Below are 17,163 nucleotides of genomic sequence, written 5' to 3' on the forward strand. Positions count from 1 at the left end.
ATCTTTCTATGTATTCGCATCACATTACACTTGTCTACATTGATATTCAATTGCCATTCCGTGCACCATGCGTCAATTCGCTGCAGATCCTCCTGCATTTCAGTACAATTCTCCATTGTTGCAACCTCTCGATACACCACAGCATCATCTGCAAAAAGCCTCAGTGAACTTCCGATGTCATCCACCAGGTCATTTATGTATATTGTGAATAGAAACGGTCCTATGACACTCCCCTGCGGCACACCTGAAATCACTCTTACTTCGGAAGACTTCTCTCCATTGAGAATGACATGCTGCGTTCTGTTATCTAGGAACTCCTCAATCCAATCACACAATTGATCTGATAGTCCGTATGCTCTTACTTTGTTCATTAAACGACTGTGGGGAACTGTGTCAAACGCCTTGCGGAAGTCAAGAAACACGGCATCTACCTGTGAACCCGTGTCTAAGGCCCTCTGAGTCTCGTGGACGAATAGCGCGAGCTGGGTTTCACACGACCGTCTTTTTCGAAACCCATGCTGATTCCTACAGAGTAGATTTCTAGTCTCCAGAAAAGACATTATACTCGAACATAATACGTGTTCCAAAATTCTACAAGTGATCGACGTTAGAGATGATACATGTGACATGGTTTCTGGTAGGATTATGACCCCATGATGGGAATTAACAGGCTTTAAATGTAGGATGGTAGTTGGAGCTAGACACATGGGACATTCCATTTCAAAAATCGTTAGTTATTTTAATATTCTGAGAGCCACAGTGTTCTGAGGATACCAAATTTTAGGTATGACCTCTCACCACCGACAATGCAGTGGTCTTCACTTAAAAATCAAGAACAGTGGAATTTGCATAGAATTGTCAGTCCTAACAGACAAGCAACACTGTGTGAAGTAACTGCAGAAATCAATTTTGGCTCTACAGTGATTGTATCTGTTAGGACAGTGCGGCGAAAATTGGGTTTAATGGGCTATCGCAGCAGATGACCGCTGCAAGTGCCTTTGCTGAGAGTACCTCTCCTGGGCTCATGATCGTATCAGTTGGACCCTAGCTGACTGGAAAACCGTGGGCTGGTCACGAGTCCTGATTTCAGTTGGTAAGAATTGAGAATAGGGTTCAAGTGTGGCACAGACCCCATAAAGCCGTGGACCAAGTTGTCAACAAGGCACTGTGCAAGATTCTGCTGGTTCCATGATGGTGTGTGCTGTGTTCGCATTGAATGCACTGGGTCCTCTGGTCCAGCTGAACATATCATTGACATGAAATGTTTATGTTTGGCTACTTGGAGACAATTTGCTGCCATTCATGGACTTAATGTTCCCAAACAAATGTAATTGCCACTGGGCCACAGTTATTTGTGATTGGTTTGAAGAAATTTGTGGACAATTTGAGCAAATTACTTGGCCACCCAGATTGCCCAATATGAATCCCATCAAATATTTATGCAACATAATCGAGAGGTCAGTTCGTGTACAAAATCCTGTGCCAGCAACACTTTGGCAAATATGGACAGCTTTAGAGGCAGGGGACTTCCGACAACTTGTTGAGTCCACACAATGTAGAGTTGCTGCAGTGCATTGGGCAAAAGACGATCTGACACAATATTAGGAGATATCTCATGATTTTTATCTCTTCTGTGTACAATGAGCCTGAGATGGGACTGGAGTAACATGTGCAATGTGGGTGGATTAGTCAAGTTTTGCACTGTATTTTTCCACATGAGTAATATAACAAGAGGTGGGGAACAAATGTGGTGTGAGGACTGAGGATGGACTAAGAAATGGCATAGATTTAGTAAGCAGTGAAGTACCACCTTGGGAAGTGTGGATAGGATGTTCGTCGTTTCCAGGCAGAGTGACAAGTAGTCAAAGCCCAGGCAAAGGATATGATTCAGTTTTTCCAGTTCAGGATGATACTGGCTTTACAGCTTATTCTTAGGTTTGGTTTGAGACTTAGGAATATGTGTGGATATTTCATATACACATACAAGAGGAACTACCATGTGGTTAAACAGTGCCTTTCATTCTTCAGTCATTACTTTTGAAACATTCTTGCATCCCCCAAACCTGGTTTTTTATGATCAGTTTTTTCCCCAGTCAAATACTCTATGTAGAGTGCAGTTGTTAATGTGGAACTGTTCAGTCTGATCTCTCTGTTGGAAACCTTTATTATGTGTTTGAAATATCTGTTTTAATGTCATTTATTGTTATCCCTATTTCACACAATCCTGAAATTTGGACTTCAGCCCTTTTTCACTTGTGTAGGCAATCTCAAATTACATGTCATTGAATATTTTTATTTGGTTTGAATATTCATTTTTGATTACTATGATCAGGATGTAAATTTAATAGTACATGCATGGAATAGTCTTTTAGGAACAAAAGATTTTCATTACATGGTTATCAGCTTTAATTTGAAATACTAAGACTTCAATTTCTTGTGGAAATCTGGCAAAAGCTGAAGTAGTGGAATTGTGTAGATTCTTTGAATAGTGATAAATCATGTAAGTCCAATTTTTATGTTGTGTTGTGTCATGTTAGATCAGTGACTTGTAGTGGGAACATAGTGGTGTTCATCAGGAATGTAAACATAGCAGTGAAGTGCACAGTGCATTAAGAAAATGATTGTTGTGATACATCCATTTGCTTTGCTAAAATACAACCAAACCATCAACTTCTCTACCTCATCAGTTCAAAAAGTATGGGTGTGGATTGATCAAAAATAGGGAAACAGTAAATAGCGGTTTTAATGCTGTACTACAGAGTCTGCCCCCTCCCCCACTCACACACATTTACATACAATGCACAGAACACTCATACAACCATGTGAAACTGTCTTTGGTATGATGTTTAACTTGCATCTCTCATTGGCTTGAATGTCAATTATGTTGCCAAAACATTCACCTTTCATGTGAATTTCTGCATTTTTGTGGTAGGTTCTTATGGGTAACACCAAGTCTCATCTCCTATGATGATGATCTCCCAGAAAAGGTTGGTCATGTTTTGCATTTCACTCAAGCTGTATCTGTGTGTCACTTTTATTTGTGAGTCAAGATGTGTGGAACAAACGCACACACTTTTTCCTTTTTCAAAACATTCTGGAGAAAGTCTTGAATATTTGATTTAGAGATGTCGCTCCATTGTGACACAACAATGTCAACACACTGTGGCCTTATCCACTACTTAAGACTGTGTCCTGATAATTGACTGGTCGAATGCGCATCTGTTGTTAGTTCAAGTTGCCACCAAGCTACTGCAATGACGTCACTTGCATGCCAAGAGTAAAATCATACTTGAAACGTTTTGCTTCATGATATGCTATAAGTAACTCTGACACCACAGCTTCCATTAAAAATAGCGACATCAGTGATGTCACTGCTCAAGACAGTATTAGAATCAGTATGTGTAGTAAACAATGCAATCCAAGGCTTAACCCACAATAACTAAACAGCATATAGTAAGCAAAACTCTCAAATGACATCTACAACAGAAACACTGTTGTGTTCTTCAGTCTGAAGACTCATTTGATACAGCTGTCCATGCTAGTCTATCACGTGCAAGCCTGTTCATCTCGGCAAAACTATAGCAACCTACATCCACTTGAAACTGTCTGCTGTAACAGACACTGATCCTACTTTACAGCTTTTACCTCCCAGACTTTTCTTCATCAACAGATTGACTATTTTTTCGTGCTTCAGGATGTGTCTTGTCATCTGATCTCACTCCATTACAATTGCAGTCAACTGAAACATACAAAGAAAAACATCATAGATGCCAACTACGTAACATGTTTCAAATTTCCAAGAATTGTTCACTAGTTAATCACCTTGACAGTGTATTAATTTAATGTACAAAATGTACCTGTTGCACTGGCCAGCTCTGTGTGATAATTTTAACAGTTTTCTCATTTGAATGTTTCATTTGATAAAAGTATGCATAATGATTATTTAGCAGGAGAAATGCAAGCATTTAATTTATTTAGTACAGTGTTAACTATGTACTGTCAATAGACAACTTACTAACTATTAACAGTTCAGAGACTTAAAAATAACCTTCAATATTACTGAATACTATTGTTCCATTTATTGCTAAAAACATCATACGCACCAGCAGAGACTGAATGTACTGTGCTTCATTGTAAAAAGAAGCACTGTTAAGCAAATCTCTAATTTCATTCAACAAATCTCATTCAATTAAGAATTATGGTATATGGAGCTGCATTTTCTGTACAGATAGTAAGTTTGGACTGATCATTATTCATTGCACCAGTAACATTTTGCAGGTCATAAAACACCATACAAGTTGGAAGCTATCAACTGCTGTTGCAATCTTGCACTTGGAAATGAAAAAGTTGGAATGCAACTAACCAAAGCATTTGCACCTTATCTTATTTCACAGTTGGACTGCTTCAACCATGTATTCCTGGTAAATAATTTATTTTCTTCTTCTTCTTCTTCTTCTTCTTCTTATTATTATTATTAATAATACCAGAATTGCCCTAACCATATACAGTGGGAAATAATGTTTTTATATATTTGCTTAGAGCAAAGTTATGAAGTGTATGTTGATAGAAGACGTGTCCTATGAAGGGGGTAACCAGATGCAAATATCCTGCTCGGTAGAGAGCATCACAATGGAGTTGGAAGCAAGGTAAACGCAACCTAAGGTTAAAAAGAAAATGATGTGCAGTTAACATTTACAATCAAGGAATTGAGACTTATTCAATGAAAGTGTGCAGCAAGTTGAAATAAACATGTGTGATATTGTTAGTTACCCTTAGATAGGTGCCCGAAAATTTACAATGGGAGAGAGAAGCATTTAGAATGTAACTGTTCATCAGTACTGTTGGTATGTTTTTACAGAGTTCCTGAGGGAAAAAAAAAAAAAAAAAAAAAAAAAAAAAAAAAAAAAAAAAAAAAAAAAAAAAAACAGATAACCAAGAGAAGAAAAATAAGTGTTCAACTACATAAATAACTGAAGTCCAGGAATCTGTCAGTAATAAGAAAATCATCCTTGTTTTAATGTCTGAGTTACTATTAGATACATCAAATATTCTGATTTGATTAAGGAAAAAGTATTTGAAAAGCCAGCTATTGAACTTACGACATCAGCCTTACCATTGAAATAGAACACAGATCCCGTGTCGGTGACTTCCAAGACTTTCTGTGTGAATTTGAAATGATGTTAAGTAGTTTAGATCCAACAAAAAAGAAAATCATCTGTGGTGACTTTAACATTGATTTTTTGAAACCCTCAAACTGCAAAGAGGATTTACTGTTCATGTCAAGGAGTTTCAATTTAATCCCCACAGCAAATGCACAGACAAGAATCTCTAAGCATCATAAAACTGTACTAGAACAGATTTTTATTCAAGAAACCCTCTTCCCCTACAGCACTAAAACAATAAATGTGGGCTACGGTGATTATGAGGCCCTGCTAGTAATGCATTTTTGTACAGAGAAAATACCACCAATCAAAATGACTGGGTGCAGGGATCACAGTGATGGTAATATAGCAAACTTTTGCCACCTAAGCTGGGAAACATGGGATGAAGTATGTTTCAGAAATAAATTGCTTACAGCTGTATATGTACATAAATGGCTGAAAGCAGTTCACTTCTGAAATGTCTATTACTTCATCTGTGGTTGCCCTGAACAAAAAAGTTTCGTGGGTTGCATCCTACTTATATCCGTGGTGCGCCCCCTTCCACCTGGCTCTGGGAGGCATGGTACAGAGAGGTCAGTGTTCAGGGTGAGAGGAGAAGTCGTGATGGTAGCGGGCATTCTGTGCTCATCTCTGTCAGAGCATTCCAGCCCAGTCTTGTGAGGAGGACAGTGGTGGACATGCTCTCGATGAATTGCTGCTATTGCTGGATTCCATGCCACACTCAGTTGGTGTCCTTTGCCTTTGTTTGCAAGATTCTCACGAATCCAAAGTTCTAAGGACTCTTTTATGACACTGTCCCAATAGCTGGTGGCTTGGCAGAGCACCTTGGTGTTCTCCAAGTCAAATATGTGGTATTCTTTGATGCTTTGTCGTCCTATCATTGATTTCTCCGTCTGTCCCAGTTGCACATGCTCGATATGTTCCTCGTAGTGGTTAAAAATACATTGCTGTATTTGTCTAATGTACTGTTGACTGCAGTCGCTGGCAGCGCTGTAAATTGTTGGTACGCTGAGTTTAAGGAGGTCTTTCACAGAGCCAAACCACTCTCTTTACCCAGCATCCGAAGCCAGGTGGAGGGGATCGCACCACTGGTATAAGTAGACTGTCATCCGCAAAATCTTCACACTTTGCCAGAAGATGGCGCGTACATTACTCATTGAAATGTGGTCTTATAATACTGACGCTTGGCCGGAAACCCGAGAGCTTTGCATTAATCGAAAAACTATTTGTATTATGTAGCAACTCATCATATCGTGAAGATGCTAAGTTGCAGATAGGTACAACAAAAAAGACTGTCACAAAATGAGCTTTCAGCCAACAGGATTTTTGTCAACACACACACACACACACACACACACACACACACACACACACGAAAACTCTACTCACTGTGAGTTATATTTACGTGAGCGAGTGTGTGTGTGTGTGTGTGTGTGTGTGTGTGTGTGTGTGTGTGTGTGTGTGTGTGTGTGTGTGTGTGTGTGTGTGTGTCTGTTGTCTATTTTTGACAAAGGCCTTGTTAGCCAAAAGCTCATTTTGTGAAAGCTCATTTTGTGGCAGTCCTCTGTTGTGCTTATCTGCAACTCAGCATCTCTGCTGTATGGTGAGTAGCAACTATCCTTTATAATAATATTACATTCCATCCTGGATTTTCCATTGTTTAAAAAACTGTTTGTGTGGGATGAGGTGTTCAATGAAGCAGATGTAAGTAAAATGTTCAATAACTTTCATGAGACATATCATTACCATTTTTACATAGGCTTCCCACTTCAATAATGTAAATTAAAACCAACTACAAACAAAAGTTGGATCTCGTCAAGTATAAAAATCTCCAGCACAAAGAAAAGATTTCTCCATACAAAGGAAAAAAATACTGAATTGTTAAAAATGCAAAATTATGCCAAGAGTATGGTAGGATCTACCACAAAGCTATTAAAGATCCAAAAAAGGGGTAATGACGAATACATCTGCAAATTGAAAAACATATCATGGGTAACATGTAACATCATCAGATCCTAAACAGGCACCAAGCCAATGACAAAAATTATTAGCCTAAATCTGGAAAATGGACAAGTATCTGATATCACCTCAGTAGCTAATATTTTTAATGAGTACTTTAGCAGAATAGCAAATCTTATGTAAAGTAACTTTCAGGCTCTTAACATGTAACACTATGAAAACCACAAGCCACACAATTGATTTATGTTTCCCAAAAAAGTCAGACGCAATGAGCTACACTGGCAATTAGATCATTAAAGAAACTTTCACATGGTTTTCAAGTCATTTTCGTCCTGTATTATAAACTGAACAAGACATTATATTGTCGACCTGCAGAAGCATATTTATTATTAATCACTCCTTATTCAAGGTATATTTCCAAATCTCCTAAATGTTGCAACGGCAACCCCCTTGCACAAAAAGGGAGCCACAGGCAATGTTAACAATACAAGCCAGTAGCTCGGCTTAGTGGCTTGTCTTGTATAATATGTTGCTAGAGCTTATTAACAAAACCTCTTTGGTCAATTCACCAGCCTGGATTCAGGATTCACAACCACAGCACTCTATGAATTCCTGTATGCTACACTAAAAGCTATAGATGGAAAGGAAATTGCTCCTGGAATATTTTTGGACCTATGCAAAGCATTTGACATTATAGATCATTCTATTGTATTTCATAAGTTGGAAAGAAAGTGGAAAGGGAGTTAGAGTTACTCCAAATGAATGGATTAGGTCATATCTTACCAACCAATAACAAAAAGTTGTTCTTAAACAAGTTAAATAACTGGAAGCATTTTAAGAAAAACAGTATACTCATCAGAAAAAGCTACAATGAAATTTGGCGTGCCACAAGGACCAACATTAAGTCCAGTCCTCTTTATTTTGCTTATAGGTGATCTGAGTAAGACTGTGCATGACAAACAGAAAACTTCATTTGCTGATGATACCAGTATTTTGATTACAGGGTTAAACCAGTAATCTACAGACACACCATTATGTATTTAAACCGGGGATTTAGAAACAACGGAGAGACTTTGTCCCGCCGTAGCCCACAGTGGTTTGCAACAGGCCACAGCATCCCCCCCCCTTCCCGCCCCTCATCACCTTCCACCGAACCCAGAGTTGGTGGTCGGTCCGGCTCCCAGTTGACCTCCCTAGGAACGTCTCACACGAGACGAGTGTAACCCCAGGTGTTTGCATGGTAGAGTAATTATGGTGTAGGCCTGCATGGAGATGGTGTTTGCGCAGCAATCGCCGACATAGTGTAACTGAGGCGGAATAAGGGGAACCAGCCCACATTTGCTGAGGCAGTTGGAAAACCGCCTGAAAAACCATACACAGGTTGGCCGGCACACCGGACTTTGACACTAATCCAGCAGGTGGATTTGTGTCGGGGACTGGCACACCTTCCTGCTTGGGAAGCAGCGCGTTAGACTGCATGGCTAGATGGGCGAGCAGATACACCATTGTTGGAGCTGATAGATTATTTTGAAAGAAATGAACTTGTAAGAAACACTGAAAAAAATGGTAACCATGAACTTTCATATATTCTGCCCTATTCAACAAAATGACCACTCATTGAGAACAAATAACAAAAACTTAAAATTGATTGATGATGTGAAATTTCTGGGAAGATATCTGCAGAGTGAATGAAAATGGAACACACATAATAAAGTACTTACAGCTAAACTTGTCATCAATCTATTATATGCTACAGATATTAAACACAAGCTGTAACAGAGAAATAGTAATACAGGTACATCACACACATATCAGATGAGCAGTTAGGTATGGAATAATATTTTGAGATAATGCACCTTGTAGTTGATCCATATTCAAAACCCAAAAATTAGCTATCTGAATCATATGCAACATAGAGAGACAAGACCCGTGTCTCCCTCGTTTCCTGACATTAAAGATACTGAACCTCCCAAGCCTGTACATGTTTGAAATGACAGTCTTTTCAAGAGAATGTTTAGAAACCTCCAATGCATATCAGCAAAACAGCTCTGTGCACAGTTATAAACGGGAAACTGCAGTGACATCCATGTCTCCCCGGCCAGGGCATCAGTCTTCCAGAAAAGTGTTCTTCATAGAAGCACACAGTTTTATAATCACCCTCTAACAATGCCAAGTTATTAAAGGAAGAAAGTTAAAAAAAAAAAAAAAAAAAAATGCGGAAGTCATTTCTGATGGACCACTGTTTCTACTCTGTAAACGAATTCCTCATCATTTAAAGTGAAATCTTATAATGTAAAATTACCAGATATATTACAGGAACTGTGTGATAAATCACACCTATTTTACGTATGGTACTGTATTAGCATAATCATTTACATTAAACTTGTCCAGAGCAGTCACATGTGATAAAATCTATTATTATTTGTATTTATATGTAATCTTTATCTCCTCTGTATCCTTTTTTATTTTTAACTTGTGCTATATCTGTTCAAGATGTCACATGACCGAAACAAAATCAATATCAGGCCAATTTGCGTTTGTGACATTGATGATGGCAGCATGTATTTGGACCGATCATTGTAGTGGCAGATGTAAATGGCATAACCAGGTTCTGAACTGCTGTAGGGTAATAGTAATCCCACTCATCATGCCTTATGTTTGGTGCTGTCACAAGAAACATTTTCCAGAAGTGAAGATTTCACACCATTTCATTGGAAGTCTCCAGCTTGGTCCATTTGTACTGGAAGCAGATCACATTCAAGTTATGCCCTCTTTAGAAGTTTTTCATACATTTGTGTACAAAAATCTTAGAAATTATCATATTTCTGTGTGTCCCAGAGGGATTGGAGACCAGGTAGGGTTGATAGAAGAGATAGAGATAGAGAAGATCCAACGGAGAGCAGCGCGCTTCGTTACAGGATCATTTAGTAATTGCGAAAGCGTTACGGAGATGATAGATAAACTCCAGTGGAAGACTCTGCAGGAGAGACGCTCAGTAGCTCGGTACGGGCTTTTGTTAAAGTTTCGAGAACATACCTTCACCGAAGAGTCAAGCAGTATATTGCTCCCTCCTACGTATATCTCGCGAAGAGACCATGAGGATAAAATCAGAGAGATTAGAGCCCACACAGAAGCATACCGACAATCCTTCTTTCCATGTACAATACGAGACTGGAATAGAAGGGAGAACCGATAGAGGTACTCAGGGTACCCTCCGCCACACACCGTCAGGTGGCTTGCGGAGTATGGATGTAGATGTAGATATAGATGTAGATGTCTAAAAACTATCACTACCTACTGAATGTATGGGCATATAAAGTTCAAATTCGAGTAGTGACTGGCTCTGCATTTAGTTGAATGTAACTGAAAGGTAAAAATAAATTAAGAACAATGTGTAACAAGAAAAAAATACTGGCTCTGGTGTAAAAGAAGACACTTTAATTACATGAAACGTTCAGTGGTTAATAAATAATCACTATTTTCACACAGGAAAATTTTTTTTAGTTTGCTGATTTTTAAAACAGTCGCTAAACATCTTATCTTTGGGTTTACAGAAAAAGTAATGTTGAACTCAATATGAAGGGTGATTTGAATGCCATGGCATTTTACTTTGCAAGTGCTATGCTCTCAGCTTGCCCATTGAAGGAGAGTAAAGAGTTTAATGTGGACCCAGAACTACACTATGTGATCAAAAGTATCCAGATATCTGGCTGAAAATGACTTACAAATTCGTGGCGCCCTCCATCGGTAATGGTGAAATTCAATATGTGTGGGCCCATCCTTAACCTTGATGACAACTTCCACTCTCGCAGGCATATGTTCAGTCAGGTGTTGGAAGGGTTTTGGGGAATGGCAGCCCTTTCTTCACGGAGTTCTGCTCTGAGGAGAGGTATTGATGCCGGTTAGTGAGGCGTGCCATGAAGTTGGTGTTCCAAAACATCCCAAAGGAGTTCTATTGGATTCAGGCCATGACTCTGTGCAGGCCAGTCCATTACAGGGATGTTATTTACTAATTGAAGACATAAAGTCTGTAAATGAGTCCGCAATCATTTTTGGCACTTTATTTTCCTAAGTCCATCTTGGTCACACAGATTTCTTACACTTTGTTACCGGTTTCGCCATACTGCCATCTTCAGATTTGTTACAAAGATAAATACTGTGCAAGCGACAGGTTCAATAAGTTAATGCCAAATCTAACAAGTCTTAGTGATAAATAAAATATAAAATATGAAATATTTATAGCCACATATAGCAGCCATACATTCGATTAAAATAGTCTGTCGTAAATCATCGTCAAGTTAAACATGTGAGTACATGGTACATGCTGGTAATATTCAGATTCCGTCTGATATTTGTACAAGAGACTAATGCCAGCAGAGGGCACTGCCAGTGTGATGATTAAATTGCGGCATGCACAGTCATTAGTTTAATTTTTTTTAAAATTACTTCCCACAGCAAAATGGGTCTGACAATAAAATGTAACTGATGTGAAATTGAATTCATAATTAAAATACCATAAAAAGTACAAATACTAATATAATACAGCCACTAGCCTGACTAGGTAATAGGTGCAACCTGTATAAGCTAGTATCAAAAGTGTAACAATAAAATAAAATATCTAAAAAATCTTCCAGCCTGACAAGTCGATTACCATAAACATAATTGTAGTACAATTAATAAAATAGTAACTATACATTACGAGTAAAAAAATCAATAATTGATATTAAATCCAGCGTGTGGTCTCGATGGCAACATTTTATAGTATCCTTGTTTTCCTGTGGTCGAGCTTATGGAGGAAGGCCCAGTCTCCTCGTCGTGAATGGTCGGCGCATGTCGATCCGCTAGGGTGCTCTACGCTACTAAATCTTGTAGGAGACTGCACTGTGACCTTTCATCACACTGCAGAGTGTCTGAATCTTGAACTGTATTCAGAATCATGTGTGTAGCTTTGTGTAGTAAAGTGAATAAGGTTGACATTTTGTTGCGTGAACAGCGTAGATGATAGCCAGTCAAGCTTTATGAGTTTTGAGTGTGATGGATGCTTTGCTCAGCACTCTAGATTCACATTTGACTGGACTGAGATATAAGTTTCCATATGACCATTTAACTTTTCTAGGATTTCCTTTTACTGAGGCAAATGTTGGGATGATTCAGTTGAGAAAGACATGTCTGAATTTCCACTCCGTCTTTCCTGAACATGAGCGTCTGCTCCATATATTATGACCTTATTGTCACCAAATCCTAATTTTTATTCTTGTGATTTATCACCGAATTTTGCTTTAAATGCAAAGCATAGTAATAAATTACTGCCTTGATTCTGCTTATGATCATTATATGTGAAGGGAGTCTGTGGGAGGTCATAATTGAGGTATAGCCAATGAGTGTATTCCAACTATTCCTTCGTGTGTTGGCTATTATTATTTAAAGCAATCTGTAAAAGGTAGTTAGTGTCAGGAATGAACTTCAATGTGCTTGTTATTGTGATAATGTTCCAGATTAAACTTAAGTGTGTATGTTAGTGTGTTGGCTAAATTTGTTACTTTTAACAATGCTTCAGAGAAATTTCTCTATAGAGATTCAAGGGTGTTCTTTGAAACCTACTATTAGTTGAGCTGAGACAGAAATCAATGTGAATCTTCCAGTGCAGTGAATGCATTGGGTGTGGTCTTAACAGTAAAGTACACATGAATTGCTCAAAATCAGTAGTTGGGGAGTAGACTAGTTATCACTGTTTTGTAGGTCAGAACATTTCACAAATATAGTGGTAGAGGAGATTGATTTCGGTTTTCCAGTAAAATGGTTTAATTTCCCAGTGCACTTACGAGAATTATGCAATGAAATTGTGTATCACACAGTTTCTGGGCTATGTGAATGATGATGGAGAACTTCCTTTGACTGTTTGGAAGGAAACTATCATTCACCTTGGTGAGCTACTGTATTCAATTTCTTTATTGTGTGGCTGTCGGCTGCTGCACATTTCTATTATATAGTGAGCACTTGTCTTAACTACTCCCATTGGCTGTGTTCAATTAAGATTTATTTTCATTACTGGATTAGTAATTCAGGCTTTCAAGATCCTTGGGGTGATTTAAGAAAACTTCTTTCTACCTTGATAAAAATATTTTATTATTTGTTTAATTAACCAGTTGATGTTCCTCTGTGCAAACTTCATCATCATTCACAGTATCAGCACATTAGTGGGTCATTTAACTGATATATGTGGTGTCTGTTCTTTCAACTTCACCTGTGATGTAAGTTGATAATTTTGGTCTGATGGGAGTCGTGCTACGGTAGTCCATGCCGTTGTGGTGACCACTGTGCCCAGATGGTGTAGTGGTCAGTGCATTTTCCTAGTGAGTCTCTGGTTGAAATCCCAGCCCAGTGCAAATTTTCAACTTGCCCCATTGATATAGATAAATGCATTCTGGCACCTAATGTCTTTAATTCCTTTGTGTCTTCATTTAACTGAAATACCATTTTTGCAGAACATCTACGTCTAGTAAAGAGAAGTGTTTCAGTGTAAAAAAAGTTATAATCTGTTTCACTTCTGAATTGATTCTATGTACAGAAAACAACACATTGTTACCTGCAACAGGTTCTTTGGCATGCCAGTGTAGAAGTGTGCACAGAAACAGCCACATGAAAAATCCATTAAATACATACATTTATTTACAATAAAAAGGGGATTTCAGAATTTTCTTTTTTTGAGAGCACATGTACAAGAATTGTGTGCCAATTTGGAATTCTAGAGCCACACATTTTACTGTTTGCATCCTTTCTGCATAGTTTTTCATTGAGTGTATCAATACCCTTTTTATTGTGATATGTCGTGAAAGCTCAAGCCTTTCCAGTGCTGCCGTAAACCATTTCATTGTATAATTATGTGTGAAATAAGTGAGTTTTCAGAATTTTAGGACGGTTACAAAATATAATATCCTAAATTATTGGTATGAGTGTTTTGGATATGTGACTTATTTTTACCAAATCGCTTACAGCCAAATAATACATCACCCCAAAATTTCGTTGTATATCAATGTAAATAAACGTGTATTTTTGAGAATTTTCAGAAGCTACCATTGTCCTTTGAGTAATCTATTAGTAATTTGTAGTAAATCAGCATTTACGATTTAGTACTTGTTGCAGATATTCTAACAAACATATTATGTTACATCTAGCTTCCCCTTCAAAAGGAGTGGCCCAATATATATTATTTACATTTATCATAAATAGGCTCTGTTTTTGAGTTGCTAACAACTATAATTAACCTCAAAACATTTTAGGAAACTCATAATTTTTACCACAGGTTTTAGTGTTGCATAATTGGAAATCTTGTTTTGTGTATTTGCTACAATTCTGATAGAGAATTAACATTTTTTTAGCACAACAGATTAAAAGATAACCAGTGACCTTAATTTAAAGTTAATTATTCACTGCTCTGTAATATATTGCACCAGCCAAAATGCAGCCCCAATGGATGCTGTTCTCGAACACAGGATGAATAATTGGTTGACATCCGTAAGCAGCTGGAAAGTGCCCTGGCTACTGTCAAACAATTGGCAGCTGTTGTGAATTGGTGTGTTGGAAGAGCTCCCGAGACTCGTGCACCTGTAATACACATGCTAGAGGTACCTTGAGTACTGTCCTCTCCAGTGGATCCTGTCTCCTCTGCATAAGGTACAAGATCAGTCAGTGCTCGTTCACTTGACTGTGAGTGGTGTGTCAGTGGTAAATCTAGGTGTCCTGAATAGAGTGGATGGTGACTAGGGAGAACTCATGGTGTTGTACTGATCCCTCTAACTGACAAGTTTCAGGTGCTATCTCTCACTAAAATTAAAACTGAGCCTGTGGGACTCACTTTACCTTTTTTGGGAAACCTGTTTTGTCCAGTGGCAAGACGGCGCAAATGCAAAATGGTAGGGGTCTATTAATTGTCAGCAGTTCAAACGTATAGCCAGTGGTGGTACCTCTTAGGTAAATGGCAGCAAGGAACAGGTAAGGACACAAGGTACACTCAGTGTGTATGCTTGGGGTCCTCATTCAACATGTTGGAGAGGCTATCCCAGCAGCCATTGAGGGAACTGGGTGCAACCAACTGCAGATTGTGGTGCGTGTTGGAACAAATGATGCATGTTGTCTGGGCTCTAAAGTCATACTTATCTCAATTCAGCAACTGGAAGAGAAAGTTTAGATCAGCCTTGTGCTTGGAGTTTCAAGTTTCATTGAAGCTCACAATTTGCAGTATTGTCCTCAGAACTGGTCATGGCCCTTTGGTTCTGAGTCAAGTGGAAGGACTGAACCAGAGACTGTGAAGGTTCTTTGACAAGCTAGGCTGTGACTTCTTGGACTTGTGCCATACTGTCAAGAATGGTAGGGTCCCCCTAAATGGTTCAATGTGCACTACACGTCAGAGGTAGCTACACAGGTAGCTGACTGTGTGTGTGTGTTTTCTAGATTAGGCAACTCTCTATCCTATCCATATAATGGTAGCTGTAGGAAACCCAGAAGTACCAGTGTAAGACTGAAAGAAATGCCTCTTACAGGTGAGAGTATTAAAATTCTAATGGTTAACTACCAAAGCATTCGCAACAAAGTGTCACTTTGAAGTTATCCCAAAAAGCAGTGAAGTTCAAGTAATACTAGGTACTGAAAACTAGTTGAAACCTGAAATTGATAGCACTCAGATTTTTGGGGAAAGCATAGGCAAATGGGACCTGAAGGTGGTGTATTTGTCACAGTAGACAAGAAGCTCAACTCCTCTGAGATAGACATAGAAACTCTGTGTGAGATTGTTTGGACAAGATTCACTATGGGGGGCGGGCCTGAAACAATAATTGGATCCTTCTGTCGCCCACCAGACTCATCTGATGTAACCAAAAGCTTTAGAGAAAACCTCAGTTCACTTGTACCTAAGTTCCGTAATCATACTGTAGTCATCAGTGAAGACTTTAATCATCCAACAGTTGATTAGTAAAATTACAGTTTTGTTAGTGGCAGGCATGATACAACATCCTGTGAAACTTTACTAAATGCCTTTTTTGAAAACCATCTATGAGGTGTACAACTTTGCTTCCGTCGTTTTTTCCTCAACATCTGATGCTTTAATGAAACAAATTGGTTACACTTGTATCATTCAAAGTATTTTCCATTGCTGGCCACTACTTTCTCCCATCTTTTGGCCAGTATACGAATCCCGCATCGAAAAGATCATCCATCTTTTGAAATGATCCACAAATAGATCCAATTTGTGACTTCTTCATGAGATCTGATGTGTTGGTCAGCCAGGCCATGTGCCATTGATCTAAACAGGTGATAGTCAAAGGGAGCAATGTCTGGAGAATACAGCGGGTTGGGTGGGACTTCCCATTTTAATGTTTCCAAGTACATTTTGACCTCTTTTGCAAGGTGGGGTCGACCGTTGTTGTGCTGCAAAGTCACTTTATCATGCCTCTCACGGTATTGCGGCAGTTTATCTTTTAATGCTCTGCTCAAACACATTAATTGCATTCAATAACGAGCACCTGTGGTTGTTTCACTTGGTTTTAACACCTCATAGTACATGATGCTGAGCTGGTCCCACCAAATGCAGAGCATGATCTTGGAGCCATGAATATTCAGTTTGGCCATCGACTTGGAAGCATGGCCAGAATATCCCCATGATTTTTGCATTTAGGGTTATCGTAATGAGTCCATTTTTCGTACCCAGTCACAATGCGATGCAGAAATCCCTTCCGTTTTTGCCTCTGAAGCAACTGTTCACTAACACACAAACGCCATTCAACGTTTCTTGGTTTCAGCTCACACGGGACCCAAGTTCCTTCTTTCTGAATCATGCCCATAGCCTTGAGATGTTTTGAAATGGCTTGCTGTGTGACTCCCACTAATCATGCGAATTCCTCTTGAGTTTGATGCGAGTCTTCACTCAGCAATGTCTCCAGTTATGTATCTTTGAAAACATTCTCTCTTTCATCACTATGCCAGTCTACGATGTTAAAATTGCCATTCTGGAAGCATTGAAACCATTCACGACACCTTCTTTCACTAA

The 17,163-nt window shown here is 38.8% G+C and overlaps 1 protein-coding gene across 2 annotated transcripts in view; it reads left to right on the top strand.

Moving 5' to 3' along the window:
• LOC126271548 (transmembrane and coiled-coil domain-containing protein 6) overlaps positions 1 to 17,163 on the top strand; it is a 46,809-nt gene that overhangs the window by 11,825 nt on the left and 17,821 nt on the right. For both annotated transcript variants that reach the window (XM_049974163.1, XM_049974162.1), the window contains exon 2: positions 4,279 to 4,421. In XM_049974163.1, the coding sequence (XP_049830120.1) occupies positions 4,279 to 4,421 (143 nt within the window). The remainder of the gene's footprint in view (positions 1 to 4,278; positions 4,422 to 17,163) is intronic.

The sequence above is a fragment of the Schistocerca gregaria genome, chromosome 1 (assembly GCF_023897955.1).
Source record: "Schistocerca gregaria isolate iqSchGreg1 chromosome 1, iqSchGreg1.2, whole genome shotgun sequence".
Taxonomy (NCBI): domain Eukaryota; kingdom Metazoa; phylum Arthropoda; class Insecta; order Orthoptera; family Acrididae; genus Schistocerca; species Schistocerca gregaria.